This window comes from Dermacentor silvarum, chromosome 7 (genome assembly GCF_013339745.2).
Source record: "Dermacentor silvarum isolate Dsil-2018 chromosome 7, BIME_Dsil_1.4, whole genome shotgun sequence".
In the NCBI taxonomy this organism is placed as follows: Eukaryota; Metazoa; Arthropoda; class Arachnida; order Ixodida; family Ixodidae; genus Dermacentor; species Dermacentor silvarum.
The window spans coordinates 115,039,942-115,056,175 of NC_051160.1; the positions used below are offsets into that span (position 1 = coordinate 115,039,942).

Sequence of the window (16,234 nt, forward strand, 5' to 3'; positions counted from 1 at the left end):
TAAGCACAGCGCCGAGGCCCGTCTGGCTAGCGTCCGTGTACACAGCTGATGGACAGTCGCTGCGGAAGTTTGCGAGTATCGGGGGGGGGGTTCTTCAAGGCTTATGTCAACGAGTCAACAACATATTGATGCTCGGTCGTCCAGAGGAATCTGGTTTCCTTAGCAAGGTGTTTGCGTAGTGACTGTCTTCGCTGAGAAGCTCTCTATGAAACTTCTGAAGTAGTTGAGAAACTGCAGGAACGAGTATAGATGATTTGCATCTCTTTGCGGCTCAAATTTGTCGATGGCTTGCATTCGTTTTGGGTCAGGTGCTCTGCCTTCGGAAGTAATGATGTAGCCCAGAAATGACACCTGGTCTCAAATGAATTGACACTTGTCAATGTCCACTTTCAATCCATCCTGTATCACGTGACGTAATGCCTCTTCTAAAAGCATGAGTGCTTGTGAAACGGTGCTTGCTCCCTGAGTAATGTCGTCCATGTATGTCGTAGTGCGTGCGAGACCTTCGATTGTCCTCCTCATGACCCGGTCGGCGTAGGACCGCGAGTTTATGTTCGGTATTCGGTTTATATTCAGTGTTCGTTGTGCGGGCAAATTCCAAGCTGATTTTCACCCGATGTGAAGGCACCATGATTAGCTGCCAGAGTACTGCGTGGAGTTTATTGCGCTCTTCTGGAGAGGTGTCGCGCGTCATCAGCTTGACTGCCGTCGATATTTTCTGCTCAAGCTCCGGGTCAGGTCCATGGGTATTCGACCTTGACGAGATGAACATAGTTGTGTTCATTTTCGTTTGATGTAGGTTTTGCGTTGCGAAAGTAGAAATGAGTGCTTCTACTTCTCGTGGCCGTTGTTGAGGTCTTGCTTCTTTATCAACCCGTTGGGTGATGACATCAGTTGGTAGGCTGATAAGCGTAACGTCATTTGAAACTTGGAATGTCACGTCCACATTGGACAGCTTTGTCCAGTCTGAACCTAATAGTAGATTCATTGTCGATGGTAACAGGAGGAGAAACACTTCGGGAATTATCGTTGCCACTTTACCCACGACGACTGAGAGTGACGTTGTCCATTCGGGCATGACCTGCTTGTCGAGGACGGTTATCAGTTCATGGCCTTTGCAGGCCACTCTTTCCGCACTGCGGGGTAAAGCCTTCGGGTCCACTGTATATACATTTCATCCAGTGTCGATACATTCTCGGAGTTATGTCCCTGCCTGGGTGCGGACGATCACGATGGGAAGTGAGTCTTCTGTAGTGCGCAAGAATCAATGGACATTTCTGTCCTCGGATCTGTCAAACGCTGCGTCTTGCCTACTGCTTTGTCTCTCTTCAGCCCTAGCTGATAGTTGCGTCAGTTTTTTTGTTTTCGACAGTCCCTTGATATATGTCCGAACACTGAACAGTTGGAGCATCTGCGCTCTCGAAAGCTGCTAGCTGCGTGCGGTTTCTGTGCATATATAGTGGAGTTGACACGACGGCGATCGGGTGTTTTGTCCATCGGCACATGCTTGCGATCGAAGCCACATGATAGCAGAATGCAAATTTAGTCAACAACACCCACCACTCCTCACCAATCCTAACCGCAACATGATCCCCCTACCCATCCAATCGCTCAGAGAGCGATGGAAGATCTTGCTGTCCAGCCCCGCCCTGGAAGACTAGCTTTGGCTCGTAACCAGGGGCCAGGCGGCGAGAACAGCATATGCATTCCCGTGAAGTGGGAACCACTTCCATCCGGCGCATGTGCTGAAAAGCTCACGAAATAAAGTGTTTCATTCATTCATTCAAAGCTTGACACGGTATTCAGCCTTCGCGGAGAGTCGAGGTTTGCAGCTCGGTCAATGAGCTCCAGCACAGACTTGCAGCATTGAGACATTAGCGGTGTGGTCCACTTGTCTTCTTCGATGCCGTTGAGGATGAGGGATTTTCGTTCCTCCGCGGTGAGCTTGTGAGAGGCCTTCTGCAACATAGCGTTCTTCGCCTACATATACTCTACGATCGTTTCATTCGGAGATCGTTCAGCGTTCGTTTGCTCTGATATTTTAAGAACTCTTGCAGAGACATCTTTCGATTGAAGCGTTTCTTAATTGCATGCTTCCATGCCTCCCAATCTTGGATGTAGATACCGTACGAACTGTGCCAGTCGCGCGCCGCTCCACGGAGACGCGTAATGACGTTCAACATTGCGAGCGACTGTGTCCAGTACGCGAGAGAGGCTACGCGTTCTATTTCTGCGAGCCAGTCGTTCGCGCCTTCTTGCGAGTTTCCTTCAAAGATACAAATAGCTGAGGCCGTATCGCCGGATGAATGTACTTGAAGTGGCTGAGTGTTCCGTTGCAACGCTTGTGCCAATTGTTGCGTATCTACGATGACGCTCAGGACATCGTTCAATGCGACGGGTCACGTTGCGACGATTCCTTCGTCTTCGTGAATTTGATCCAAGTTTCGAACTGTCGAAGTGCGTGGCACTGTGGGCCCGTGATGCGGGCCCGTGATCAACTGCTCTGCCGGCCGTTGATCTTCGTCGAGATCGGTGCCGAGATTCAGGGCGTGGAGAAGCGTTTGTAGCTGAGACTTGATGTCTTGGGTTTCACTCCGTAGGTCGCTGTTTTCGGCGGTATCCACGTTCGATGTCGGCTGCGCCATGTTATCTATTTTCTTTGGACACTATAGCTAAGTTTCACGTTGATCTGAAGGACGGATTACACGGGATTAAAATAAACTCTTTAATCTTACAGGTTCACGCCCGATCGCCCATCTTGATTATCATGTCGCTGTGGATGTGGTGGCGATGCTCACAACGTCAATAGGCGCAACGGCGTCGTGCTCAGGCACGGGAGGGCCCAGTTAAAGGCGGCTACATCGCATTGGTCTATCGCAGCAGGTGATACCATAGCTTCGCTTGCCAACCATTTTCACAGCTTGGATTGCCAATTTTTTGCCAATATCTCTACGCTATATTGGTCAAACATCTTCCGGCTGTGCCCACTTCGCCTGTATTTCACCCGACGTCAAAAAACTCCGATAACTAACCACGTCAAGGTGACTGTGCGAAATAGAGGTGCGTTACTATGCCGAACAAAACGTTTTTCGGTATAGCCAGGGACTGCCCTGTTCCGAAAGGAATAGATGTCTACCTACCGATCACTCCGACACTGGCTACTCGAAGCTGCCTGGAAGCAGGAGTTCATTTGCGTATAATAAACTTTTTTCTCTGGGAGTAGCGTTGTCATCTTTTGGCACGTTTATGAGATCACTCTGCTAACTTTTCTTCGCTGAGGATTCATTTTAGCGGCATATTTAACCTTTACTTGCACGCTGCCGCAATTTTCTACCAGTTAGAGCAAGCTAAGTAAGGGGAAGCGAGCCAATCGCAAGCGCTGGCCACCACACTCCTCATACGGTTATCTACTTTACCTGTGCTAGCTCGGCCCCTCCGAAACAATCACCGTTGCTGCGTGTTTCTGCCTCGTGTCAGCAAATTAGATAAACTTTGCAGGATAGGTAATGCGATTAGCTTAGGAGCACACAAATGTGAACCGCTTAAAACGATGAGAGCGTTTTACTGGTCGGTCTAAACGCCGCTGTGCGTCAGCGCCCGATGCTTGCGTTGGCGGTTACGTAAATTTGACGTCAGGAGATTGGAATAAAAACAGATAGGAATAGCTTGACGTTACAGGGCCACAGCTATCCCAATACGGTACAACAGAGCGTTCTTTTTAAAGCAAAGCATTCTTAGCTTTTGAACACAAGCGAATGAGCTGGCAGATGATGCGGCCTCAAGGAAAAGAAGCAGGCCGATTCTTTAACAAAAGCATACGTTTAGTAATGCGTGCGATGATTCACAACATCGCTTACGGTAGTTAATTACTAGCCAGTCTCACAAAACAAGCGAGGAACCATCAAAGCACGCAAGGGCGAAAGTGAAATGAACTGGTAATGTTGGTCACTCTTTAAAAAATCCACACTTCTTAGGCGGATTCATTGGTGAGTTCGAGGGACAGCGGAAAGCTTCCGCAAATTGCGGTGAGTTCTTGACCGGAACGTTGCACGCGTCACCCATAGTCTGTGGCCGCTTAGAGCAGAGCGAATAGCAGAACGCGAGGAAAAAGACCTGGTTGTCCTCGAATTCTTCAAGCTGAATGACCCGGAAGTCGTCAAGCATGCGGAAGTCAACCTTTACAGCCGCCTTGTAGCTTGCGTACGCGACTTCCAGGCCGGCCACGGCGGGAAACACTCGCAGCGGGCGCCACTGGTTGCCATCCACGGTCGGACGGACGTCGCAGTTGGCCTTACTGGCGTGCACTGCTGCCACAGCGGGCTTTAGCCACTGCCCGCGCACGCCAGCGGCATCCACCGTGATGCCGATGTCATCTAGCGATTTCACCATCTGGCGACCCACGAAGGAGCCCAGTCCACCGTATTGTATGGCCAGCGTTGCGTTACGGTAAAACAGCGGCGGGCTTAGGTCGCCGATCGCGAGTGTCATCGCGTTCGGCATGTACAAATAAAACTCTCGGCCGAACCAGGGAAATATGCGAACGCTGTACACATCCGCGAAACGTTCGTGGTTGCGGAGTCGCCGATACACTTCGGAAGCAGCCAATAAATTCGTCATGAAAGTTTTGCCGTTCATGTCCGGAAATACGCTGTACAGTTCGTCGCGTTCCTTTTTGTTAAAGAAGCTGTCAGCCGGCATTAAGACGCGGACCATTCTGTCAAGCTTTAGAAAGGCCACTCGCCTGCTCTCATCATCCATCCATGTCAGGTTATTCACGAGCCGCTTGATGTTTTCATTCACTCTGTGAAGTAAGCTGTAGGCATGGAGCCGGCTTGCGGCGTTGCCATAAAGGTCGGTCATGATCTTCGACGCGCTGGACAAACCCAGTAATGATTCGACGTACGTCATGCAGCTGTGCTCCTTCATTGTCGTCAACTCGGTGTATGTGCCACGAAATCTGATAGATGGCACGCCATTAACAGCCCACAAGTGGGTCTGAATAAATATCCATGATAGCCCGATGATCAACTTTTCGTGGGTGAAATTCTTCAGCAAATTGTCTGTGCTATCTAGTATCCTTGCGTCCTCGACGATCACTGTGTTGTCATTAGTCCAGTTGAACTGCTTGTCCTGCTTTGTCAGAATATTTAGCCAGAGGCCTGCCGGTACCGCAGGTGTCTTGCCATCGAGGGCGCTTATTTTGAACCAGTCTTGTCGAGGGGAGTCGTAGAGGAAGTGAACTTTGGCGTCGACAATGTCCTTTTCAATTTGAATTAAATCGGCCGTTTCGATTCCAACCCGTGAGCCATTGACGCCGAGTATTTCGTAGTAATCGTTCAAGTAAATCTCATACTTCTGAAGCGTCCTGGGATCACGCATGTCCTGCTCCCAAGCGACGTCCAGGCGACCGCGCGAGACGAGCAACGTAGGGGATTCTCGAACGATGATGACATTCATGTCGAAGAGGAAGTTCATCTGCCAATTCAGCGCCAAGTTGACCATGATGTCGAGTGGATGCTTCCCCTCTTGTGTACTTAGATCGGGCCAGGTCAGGCCGAGGGAGCTGCGGAACTCCGCGAACTGTCCCAGGTTCTCCTTTACATCTGCCTCGGCCCTGTTGCAGCTCTGGAAGAACTGCGCCGCTTTGCTGACTAGCGACTGGTCGTCTGTGACCTCCTTGAGCGCCGAATCTAAGGCTGCGGCCCTCATCCGAGCTTCAGTCGACTCCCGACGAGCGGGGTCGTTCCAGCTGCCGCACACGTAGGCATGGAAGTCGTGGCATGGGTCCACCGCCTTGTTGATGGCTGCTTTCAGTTCTAGGCCAAAGGCAGCGCAGTCATCGGTGGTACAAATCGCCACCTTCTTTCTCGTCGTCTCACTGGTATAGAGATAGGCTGCCAGAAACACGCCGACAAGCAGCAGCAGCAGCGCGAGGACGGCGAGCAGCACGATGACCTTGATTTTTTGCACGGTTCTGGATGGCTCCGTGGTGGTCGGTTCGACAATCTGCGGGAAAAAGACCTTGTTGGTTCAGACTGCAAAGGGATGCGTTGAGTCTCAACAGTGTAAGAAACAGAGGGGGGGGGGGGGGCGGTATTCTGTAAGTGTCCACCTAGTGCAGATGTCCATTTCATCTGGTGCTGAAGTTCTGATTGGCTGGGGCCACCTTTCTCCTTCTCACGCGTACCGCGGCCCAGACAATCATAACTTTAGCAGCAGACGAAATGTACATGTCTGTTAAGTGAACGCTTACGGAATACCGCCCCCCCCCCCACCCCAGCTCCATGAAAGTGATGATATAATGGCCACGTGTGCATCTTTAACGGCGGCTGGGCCATGTAAGATCCCTACATGGATGCTACTCAAACGTACTTGGTGAACATTGTAGTTCGGCGACATTTTAAGAAAACATGTCTCCGCAGAAGCTGTAGCATGCTTGCTTCATGAAATCACGGCCCGCTCCAGCGAAAGGTGCACGATTTGCGGGATGGCGACCGTGTTGCATGTTTGCTTCGCGCGTGGCGTCCTGTTGGGGAACACAGTTGAAACGCGCGAGGCGTCTCAACGCGAGAAATAGATCAGGGCGTCCTAAGGCGCGTGTGGGTGCATGCGGCCGTGGCGTAATGGTTTCAATGTCGGGCTTCTGTAGAGGTCGTGGGCTCAAATCCTGCCGTTGTACTTTTAATAATGTTAATTTTAATATGCATTGCACAGCACTTCGTTGAAAATGCCGAGTTTACAAAGTCACGAAGCCGTTTACATTTGGTCCTTTATTCTATGACTACTCCGCGCTGGAGTCTACGCTGCGCTGTGACTACCGAAGCGCTCCCTGTCGGTGGTCGTTAGTGCCACCAGGGTGGTGTCACGAAGGAGTACTTTGCTTCCCCGCTCCTAGAGGGCGGACATCACATCCGTTACATCCGTTGCCGGAAATCAGTCGCGAAACCGGGCATAGAACACTTTCGTGTTAAAAAGAAATAATGACGAACCAGGCGAGCAAATAATGCGGTGTCATTGAATGCGGCAACGAGGCAGTGCTCGAAACGTGTGACCGTGTTCTAAGTAGCAAAGGTAAGCTCGAAGCTTGCGGGCGCAGAATGCATTAGTGATCTAAGTTCGTCGTCAGCAGAGCACTATACTGCCTTTGGCGGTTATATTTGTGATAAAACGCTGTAGATGGTCCCTGCGCATGAAACCCAATTCGACCTCCATCGAATATTCATTGCAGTAGTAAGCCTGGCATAAAAAAATAATTGTTCCTAGAACGATAGCTGGTTTGCGCTCAAGCAGTCCGTTTGATAACATGATTACATGCCGTATTTGTCTGCTTCTTCCTGAATCAATCACGTGGAGGCGTCGTCTGTGGCAATGGCCAACGAAAAGTAGATTTCCCAGCAGCAAAACATGGGTGCCCTCTGTCACTAATATTAAAAATAAAGAAAAGCCGTTGCAATAGATTTTCTTTGGGCGGCAGCTTTTTAGCTATCTACCAACTCCCAATTTTCCTATTCCAATACATGTGAAACGCAGAAATGCTCAACCGATGCACTGATTCAAATCAAATCAGATGAATTTAACAGGGAAAGCTGAATTATGCGGACTGCAAATAAGGGATCTTTTGATTTATGACCCTGTAGGGCTTTTACAGAAATTGCGAAGTATCAGTCTTTTATAAAAACTGAAGCCGAAAGTTAACGCATCTGTAGCTCGACGTCAAAAAACTGATTTCGCAGTTCTGTAAACTCCATCTCATAGAGCATCTGAAGTGAAAAAATGCAGTGTATAACCGTATAGCCTACGTGAAATCGTTAGAATGCTTACGAGGGTATCGCATAAGTCCTACCCTGGAATTAGACGTACTCCTATATTTCAGAGTGGCGTATAACACAATAATTATTGCCCGCTTTAGATAGTAGCGTGTGCAATTTTCAGAACTAAGATATAATGTTTTGTTGTCCAGTCAAAGTGTTCAAAAGGCAGTGCTTCTATTTCTTTTGTTCATTTTGGGATTTTCTACAGTTTTTTAACCAATGGATGTTTTTAATATTAAAAAATATCTGCCTTCAGATTTTGCCTTTGTCTTTTAAATGCAACAAAGCTAATAAAATTAGGTGGTGACGTTCCGAGGAACATAGTTCCTCTATTCTCCTGTATTTGTATAGGTGCTCCCGAGGCAAAGTTTCTTCTTAATAAGCTTTCACAGCGCCGTATATAGTGAATGACTCCGTATTACTTTTGAATACATCGGGTACTATATTATACGCAAAGGGTGGCACGCGAGTGTTTCTGAACTCCACTTATGGCAGAAAGTGGCCGTAGCTAATCAGCCATCGCATCGGGTCAATCGCTTTTCTTTGCTAAATTGTTAAAAGTTGACCGTGCTTGTATTTAACACGCTGTTGCGGTGCTTTGTGTATCAAAACTTGTATTTCACATTCGTGAGCATGCAGTCACATTATCGCGCTCTAATTGTTTGATGGCGTACCAAGGTTATTTTTCAAGGTCATGTATTTGTGTTAATCTGTGCGGATGATGTTTAAGATGTATAGAGCACTACGCTGAACAACATAATTTCTCTATTTACCAGAAAAGCCAAAAGAAGCTAGTCGCTGGACACATATCAGTTTATCTTCGGTGCATGGGCTGCCACCTGTAGTCCGCTTTAATCACACTACTCACTGACATTGCTGACAGGTTGTCGAATTCACCTCGTAGAAAAAAAACGGACTTGAGCAGGGTCTAATCCTGGATATTTTGCAGTCATGTCACGTTTCCGTTGCCGTCAATATAAAAGGTGTCCCAGCTAACTTTAGCCAATGGTTAAACATGTCCCTAAGCGCTCTAGGAGGACGCGAATAAATGCATGATGTTGGCCATTGTACGGAGCAAGCTACGTTATTCCTTGTATTCTGCTTAACTATATATTTAGTTAATATTATTTAATCAACTTCGCAAGTAATAACGTCAGGGCAAAACTTTCAGTGAGAAAGTTGTACAACGTTCTCGGAAACGCGTGATTCAGCAGTTTCAACCTTCTTAGTTATGTAATAATTTTTTTTCTGCATCGTAAAGAAAGCCCGCGAAATTTGAAGAAAATCGCCTGACACGCTCGCTTGCGCGCTACGATATAAGTGCTCTCAAACGTGCCGAGTGTGATCGAGCAGCGCATTTATCGTGGTGGGCTGTCCTTTAAAGAGTGAAAGGGCAGCGATTTGGTGTTGCGATTTCCGCCAGTGATGTGCTTAAGCCGATGGCAATAAGCAGAGCAGGCAGCAGACCGGGCTAAGGGCACTGTCCCTTCGTACGCGGCACGTTTGCGAGCACTGCAATCGCGGCGCGCAAGCGGGCATGTCGCGTGATTCCTTTTAACACGAAATTGTTTTATGCCGGCGTCCACCCACAGCTTTTTGTAATGGGCGTGACGTCGGCGCGAACGCGTAAAATATGCTCTCTTTTGACAGGCATGGCGCCGCCATCTAAGAGCGGTGAAGCGATGTACTGAATCGTGACGCTAATGAGCTCCGACAATGAGCGCTTCGGTAGTCTCAGTGGCGCACCGACGGGGGGGGGGGGGGGGGATTCGGGGGTTGTAACCCCCCCCCCCCTGAGGCCGACTTATCCCCCCCTTTTGTTTAACCCCTTTTCTTTCCTTGCGCATTTGAGTACTGCAACTAAGATGTAGAGAGAGAGAGAGAGAGAAATAGAAGAGAGGAAAGGCAGGGAGGTTAACAAGACGCACGTCCGGTTTGCTACCCTGCACTGGGGAAAGGGGGTATAGGGATGAAAAGAGAGAGAAAGGAAATAGAGAGAGCACAGTTTCGCGCACATTTGACACTTCGCACGAAGTCTACAGACGGTCGCCAAGACCTGTCGACTTGAGGTAGTGGAACAAGGCTTTCGTGGCTTTCTGTGCCATCGACGCATACGGCCGTGGTCCAAGGATCTTCATTTCCGAAAATGGTCGAGAATCCAGCCGGTTCAATGCTGTCCGGAGAGCTTCACGCTCGACGTCGAACTGGGGACAGAGACATAAGACGTGTTCAATCGTTTCACTGGTTCCACAAGAGTCGCACATGGGCGTATCCCCCATTCCAATGCGGAACGAGTAGGCCTTTGTAAATGCCACCCCGAGCCAGAGGCGGCACAATACTGTCGCCTCAGAGCGGGAAATGTTTGATGGCATTTGAAGCTTCAAGGATGGGTCAATTTTATGGAGATGGCACTTCGGGTTAAGAGAAGACCAATATTTGTGTGTCATAGCTTTAGCCACGAAAAGAAGTTTTCCTGCAGCGTCGGTCCTGGATAAGGGGATTGGGACTGGTCGGCCTTCCAGATGAGCAGACCGGGCGGCTTCGTCGGCGAGGTCATTACCAGCAATGCTGGTATGTCCCGGTAGCCACTGAAATATAATTTCATGCCCTCTAGCGATAGCTTGATGGTGGTCTTCTCTTATCTCATATACCAGCTGCTCATGAGTCCTGTGATAAATGGCAAAATGCAGACTCTGAAGTGCTGCCTTAGAATCACAAAGTATGACCCATTTCTGAGGTGTCTCTTGCAGGAGGTATTGTACAGCAGCGCTGCTTCATGAGGCTTCAGCGCAGTGTAGCCTCATGTAGGCGGTGTAGGCCTTAATTCTACTGACTTGACGCAGTTTCCGCACATGGTTTGTCTTTCGCGTCCGATTAGCCTGTGAAGCCTCGTCGCCTACGGAGTGCAGCTTCAACATGCATCAGCAATGCTTACACGTCTCCTGCTGCTTCGCTTGGGATGGCACCAACTAAGAAAACTGCTGCGCTAAGCGGCACCGAAAGGCAACGACGTGGACGCGTGAATATGGCTTTGGTCCTGCGAGAGATAAGCCCAACGTTACTAGACTAGCTTCAGTTGTAAAACTCGGCGGCGTTGCGCGGAACCGCCACCTGCCCGCGCCTTCATGGCGCTGCCGTCGCACCCAGCTTCACGCGTACTGGCCGGACGAAACACGCGGTGCAGCGTTGGTGTATTCTGTGGTTGGTTGTTGACGGCAGATTTCAAGAAGCATGCCATCCGCGAAACTGTAGCCTTCACCGCGTTTGTTAAGAATATTAGCAGACGATGCCGACGTGCTGCGTTCCTGACTGCAACAAGCGGCTATCGAACGATGTCGACAGTTCGGCGCGCCACTTCTTGTGTGCTCCCAGCAATGCCACACTTCGCTCGGCGTTCAACAGAGCGATTCCTCGTGCCGACCGGGAACTCTCCACGAAATCCATGGTGTGTGATTTACACTTTCATGAGCAGGACATCTTAAAGTGTTTGTGCATATTATCAATGGACAGACAGTTGAGGTGCCACGAGACAAGTGGACACTTGTCGAGGGTGCGGTGCCGAAAGTGTTCTCGAACCTTCCCTCGTATCTGTCGAACCAACCGGGGGAAAAAACGCAAACGAAGAGAGATGTTTGGTGACCTGTTATGGGCCACTGTTAGAAGAGCTGTCAGAGAATACGCTGAGTCGTGTTGGGTGCCCCTTGCGCTTTCAGGAACTGAGTGCACGCACCATTAAATTTTCAACAGCGGAGCTGTTTAAGCTTTTTGCTTCCCCCTGTAGTGTTCGCAAAATCTCGCCTAGCGATGACGTCACTGCGCAAAGCTGCGCCTCGCATCACCTTGCGATACCAAACAATAGCTAATCGATAATCGATCAATAATCAAGGAATTCCGGAAAATGCTGGGGATGACTTGGTCATTATTAGCCTAGCCCAAATACGTGGCCAATACCTTGCGATAGCCAATCAATAGGTAATCGAACAATACTCAATAAATTCCAGAAAAGCAGAACCCGTAAGGCCAGGACCAGCTAGGTGCCGATCAGCTCCGCTGTTTCTTTAGCCTTGCGCCACTTGCGCAAGCTACGCTAATTTTTATTTAGTCACGAGCATGCATACACGCATACCTTGCAGGAACCTTGCATAAAAATGAATTCTTAGGCAAGGTTGCTGGCGCAACGGCGGGGATCCAGTCTTGAAGTAAAGGCAGCGCGAGGAAACGTGCCAAGCTGCTGTAGGTGGAGTTGATTTCCACGTAGGCCCAAATCATTTGCCTAGATTATGCCCCTTCTGACAGCGTAAGTCTTAGCTATATATAGGGGCATACAGTTGTTTTTTACTTCGTTTTCTTTAATAAAGCATTCATTGGTTTACAAGAAAGTTGTGCTGTTATTTTTGTGGATAACAAATTTGGTCTCGCTAGCTGGCATATAACTGCCCCAGACCAAAGTGTTAGGCAAGTAAAAGGAGCGAGAAAACGTGCCAAGGTGCTGTATGGGAAAAGTAAACTGCGTACGTGAAAGTTTAGGCGGCAGGAAGAAACACACGACACCTAAAAACGCAGCTTCTGCGCTTCGTCGCATGCGTTTCTTCCTATCGTGCAGTTTATCCTTCTTTCAGTAAGAACCAACTAGCCCGATATATCTTATTGCTGTAGTTGGATACCGCTTTCGCATGGTATCACTAATTCGGACTATAGAGAGAACGCCAGCGAGCGTTAAACACGCGCAAGCTGCCCATCCGCTCTGCGGCGAGGCGTCTGCAGTGGAGCGCGATGGAACGGTGACGCCATCTGGCGGCTGCCCAAGCAGTGGCGACAGCGGCGGTAAGCACACCGGCGGAGAGTTTTACAACTGAAGCTAGTCTAGTAATGTTGGACAAGCCAGCGAGAGACGCCTTCGCGCGTTCGCTGCGAACTCTGCCACTCGCATTCCTGAAGCCGAGTGCCTCGCGACTCAACTGGCTGCCCAAGACACTACGGAGCCGAACTATAATTCTCGTACATTCGCCGAAGCGACTCGGCAGCCGGACGCCGCTCGCCAACAGGACGTCGCGCGGAAACCAAACCTGCAACACGGTCGCCGACCCGCAAATCGTGCGCATTTCGCTGCAGTGGACCGTGAGTTCACCGAGCAAACATGCAACAGCTTCTGTGAAGACATGTTTCACTTTTGTATTCTACCGATTCCTATATATGAAAGCGGGATCAACCATATTTTTTTTATATTTCAACGGGTTTTCTTTAGGAAGCAGAAAAAAAGTATTACGGAACTAGCAGGACATTGGAAGCTGCTGAATTAAATGTTTCCTAGAATGCTCTCCAACTTTCTCCTTCGAAGTCTTTCGCTAAAGTTAGTACTTGCGAAGTTGGCTGAATAATGGTTACTGCTAATGCAATCAGGCAGGATGCAAGAAACAGTGTGACTTGCTCCGTACAACAGTCGAGTATTTGTATTTGGCTGCATCCTGCTAGTGTGCCTCGGCGTGCTTTTAAACTCTGGCTAAAGTTAGCTATGAGACACGCTGTATGTGAATGCGTCTTACCTTATCTATGCTGAAGGTTCTCCTCGACGGTGGTCCTTTGGAAAACCTAGATACCGTAGGCACCTCAGACCTTTCTGTCATCATTGAGGTCTGCGAAGTGTGAGAATTGAGAGGACGCTTTAGCCCACCGTATTCATGAATAAATGAAGGCAGAGATGCCCTCATCATACAGATGGACCGATATCAAAGCCAAGCTTTCTGCGTCTCACTGATTCGTCCGTGAGCGCCGAAAACGCACTGCAGAATAGTCAACGTAAACAGTGCAACTATCTGCTCATCTGCGCACACAATAAAACAACGGCTGCGCATCTGCGCCCACAATAGAACAACAGCGCACGACATAAGTATCGTAGAACGCCACAGTTTACATTCGCAGCTGTACCGATAAGAACAATGAGAACTGCAACGCCACGCTACCCAGACGAACTGTATTCATCTGCATTGCATTACGCGCGTCACGCAATGCATTCCCGGCCGTCACCATGGGTAGGCCCCGGGTGCAGCGCCCGGAGGAAGAGGCTGCCGTACGCGAACGTCAGCGCGAGCGCGGTCCTGCCCGTTAGGCCGATCCCGTGTATCGGCAACTGCAGAGCCTCTGACCGTCTACTACAGCAATCACAAGGCAATACTGTGCAAGTGTAGAGTCGTTCGTGAAAGTGCGAGTGTGTGCGTGTAATCAACAGCTGCATTATGTAAAATAAAGCCTATTGAACTTAACTAATTGTGTCTTCATTCAACTTCAACATTCAAAAAATGCAATCCTAAACAAGCAATCAAATCACATATGCATTGCATCGGGTAGCTTAGCATTTCTTGGGTTTGTTGGCTTTGGACTTTGATTCAGCTTGCATGGGAGAAAGCTTCGCGTTCAACCATCTTTCTTTAAGAAATGCGCTTTGATATTCTAATTGAAATGACAAAAGTATTCCGTAGGACATTTCGGGCACAGTTATAGTGAATATTCTAGTTTAGGAAATTCTGCTAAGCAGGTACCATTGCATTGCTGGCTGGATTAAAGTCTGCAATTGTGCCCCATAGCGACCACCTTAAGGGATAATTAGCGGATAAATGTTCAATAGGTATGTTATCATTGCGTTTCCCGGTGTTAGTAATGCCTCCCCCCCCCCCCCCCCCCCCATTTTTTGTAAACAACCAGAACAGGGCAAATAGCGCTATACACCAATGGCAATTTGTCTTAAGCAATGTAGTAACAAACCATATTTATGAAGACACCTTTATTTACAATATGTAGTGGCAGAAGCAAGCTAAGAATGTTAATCGCATTATTACACGCAGCGCCATAGCGCCACCGCAGACCACAGCATGTGGACCTTTGGACGCTAGAAAGAAATGTACACTAAACGCGACCTCCCAACCGCAGCCAGATTTGTCCCGCAGGCACTGTAGAGTCAATGTGCAGGGTATCTGACTTCGAGTAATCTATGATGCGATCGCACAGTCGTCTATTTCAGGCGTAAAGCTTTTACTCATTGTCAGCTATAGGATAGCTGTCGTTCACACGTTTATCAGTGAAACACGCGCCTGCATAGCGCGCTCACAGCAATCGAAAAGCAGTTTCGGCAGCCCGAAAAGTGGCTCACCTATGCAAAGAAGGATAATCGCGTTAAAATAGGTTAACCACAGTACACCGGTGATGATGATGACCGGTAGGAACCTATTTTTCGGCGCGATTCTCTTCTGGAGCCGCTTCGGTTTGCGGTGTGCTGCTGGGCCGACGATGGCGACTGTGCGACATATAATAGCCACTGAAAAGTCCATATAACAGTCTCAGTTTTAAAACAGGCCTGGCTTGAGGCCTTTAGGCATGGCGTACGAACTGCTGCGCTGTGCCGCTGGAAGAACGATGTATTCGAACATTATTACTACTCACCGCACTCGTCCTGCTGGCGAGTACCTCGGTGAGGGATGCCGTGCGGTGCTTATGCTTGACATCATCGTCACTCTCTTTGGATTTAGACGAGATCGACTTCGCTGACGCGGAGGACTTGGAGGACTTGGAGGACTTCGAGGACACGCTGTGCTTCCTTGAACTCTCAGCCATGAGGTGTCGCGGGCCGTTGAAGTTCACAGTGCGAACTATAGAAGATTCGAGTCGTCGGCAGCGGATGCTGGACGGCGAAAGAAGGACGTGTGCACACGGAGCGTGAGCGGGTGATGATGATGATCCTCTGTACAGATGGCACATACCCACCGTGGGGGATCGGCCAAGAATTGGGCAGTTTGGAGAAAATTTATAAATACAGAAAGAAATTTAGAAAAAGAATGAAAGAAAGAAAAAAGGAAGAGGAATTCTGCTCGGTGTTCTAATGAATTATTATAATTGACTGTTTTAGGAAGGCAGTCGATTCGAATCAATGATAAAGTTTTGCATTGCAGTGCAAACATTCTGGTGGCTGTACCCCAATGTGGAAGCTCCAAACGAAAGCAAGACGGGGGCGTTCATGCTGAGGCCAAATTTGTTTAAAGGGTCCTCAAGCACTCTTTTTCTTACTGAGGAGAATCGTCGGCAAGCAAGGAGAAAGTGATCAATAGTTTCTGGTTCGCCGCACTGTATACACAAAGGAGATGCCGCCAAACCAGCCCTGTGTGTATAGAAATTTAGTGTCGGGATGCGGCAACGTAGCCTCGTTAGTGTAATATCTAATTTACGTGTTGGACAGAATTTACGACTCCAAAGGAATAGTAGATGGTGATAGTCAGAATGCGAAGCCATACTAGAATTATATATCTCATTCATCATTGTTAATCTCCTAAACCTAGCGGCAGTGATATAGGCGGTTGGAGGAATGGCAGGTGCTAAAGGACCACCCAGGGAAGCTTTTGCTAATGAATCTGCACGCTCATTCAAAGGCGAACCTT

At 48.8% G+C, this 16,234-nt stretch overlaps 1 protein-coding gene across 1 annotated transcript; it reads right to left on the reverse strand.

The window, feature by feature from the left end:
• Nucleotides 1-3,945: 3,945 nt before the first annotated feature.
• On the reverse strand, nt 3,946-15,416 carry LOC119459091 (neprilysin-11). Its single transcript, XM_037720923.1, has 2 exons — nt 15,246-15,416; nt 3,946-6,006 (listed from the first exon to the last, which is right to left on the reverse strand). The coding sequence occupies exons 1-2, from the start codon at nt 15,414-15,416 to the stop codon at nt 3,946-3,948; spliced, it is 2,232 nt and encodes a 743-aa protein (XP_037576851.1).
• Between the last annotated feature and the right edge of the window lie 818 nt (nt 15,417-16,234).

Coding starts and splice junctions, on each gene's coding strand:
- LOC119459091 (XM_037720923.1), bottom strand. CDS start 15,416: ATGGCTGAGAGTTCAAGGAAGCACAGCGTGTCCTCGAAGTCCTCCAAG. Junction 6,007..15,245: donor TCGCCAGCAGGACGAGTGCG/GTGAGTAGTAAT, acceptor TTTTTCCCGCAG/ATTGTCGAACCGACCACCAC.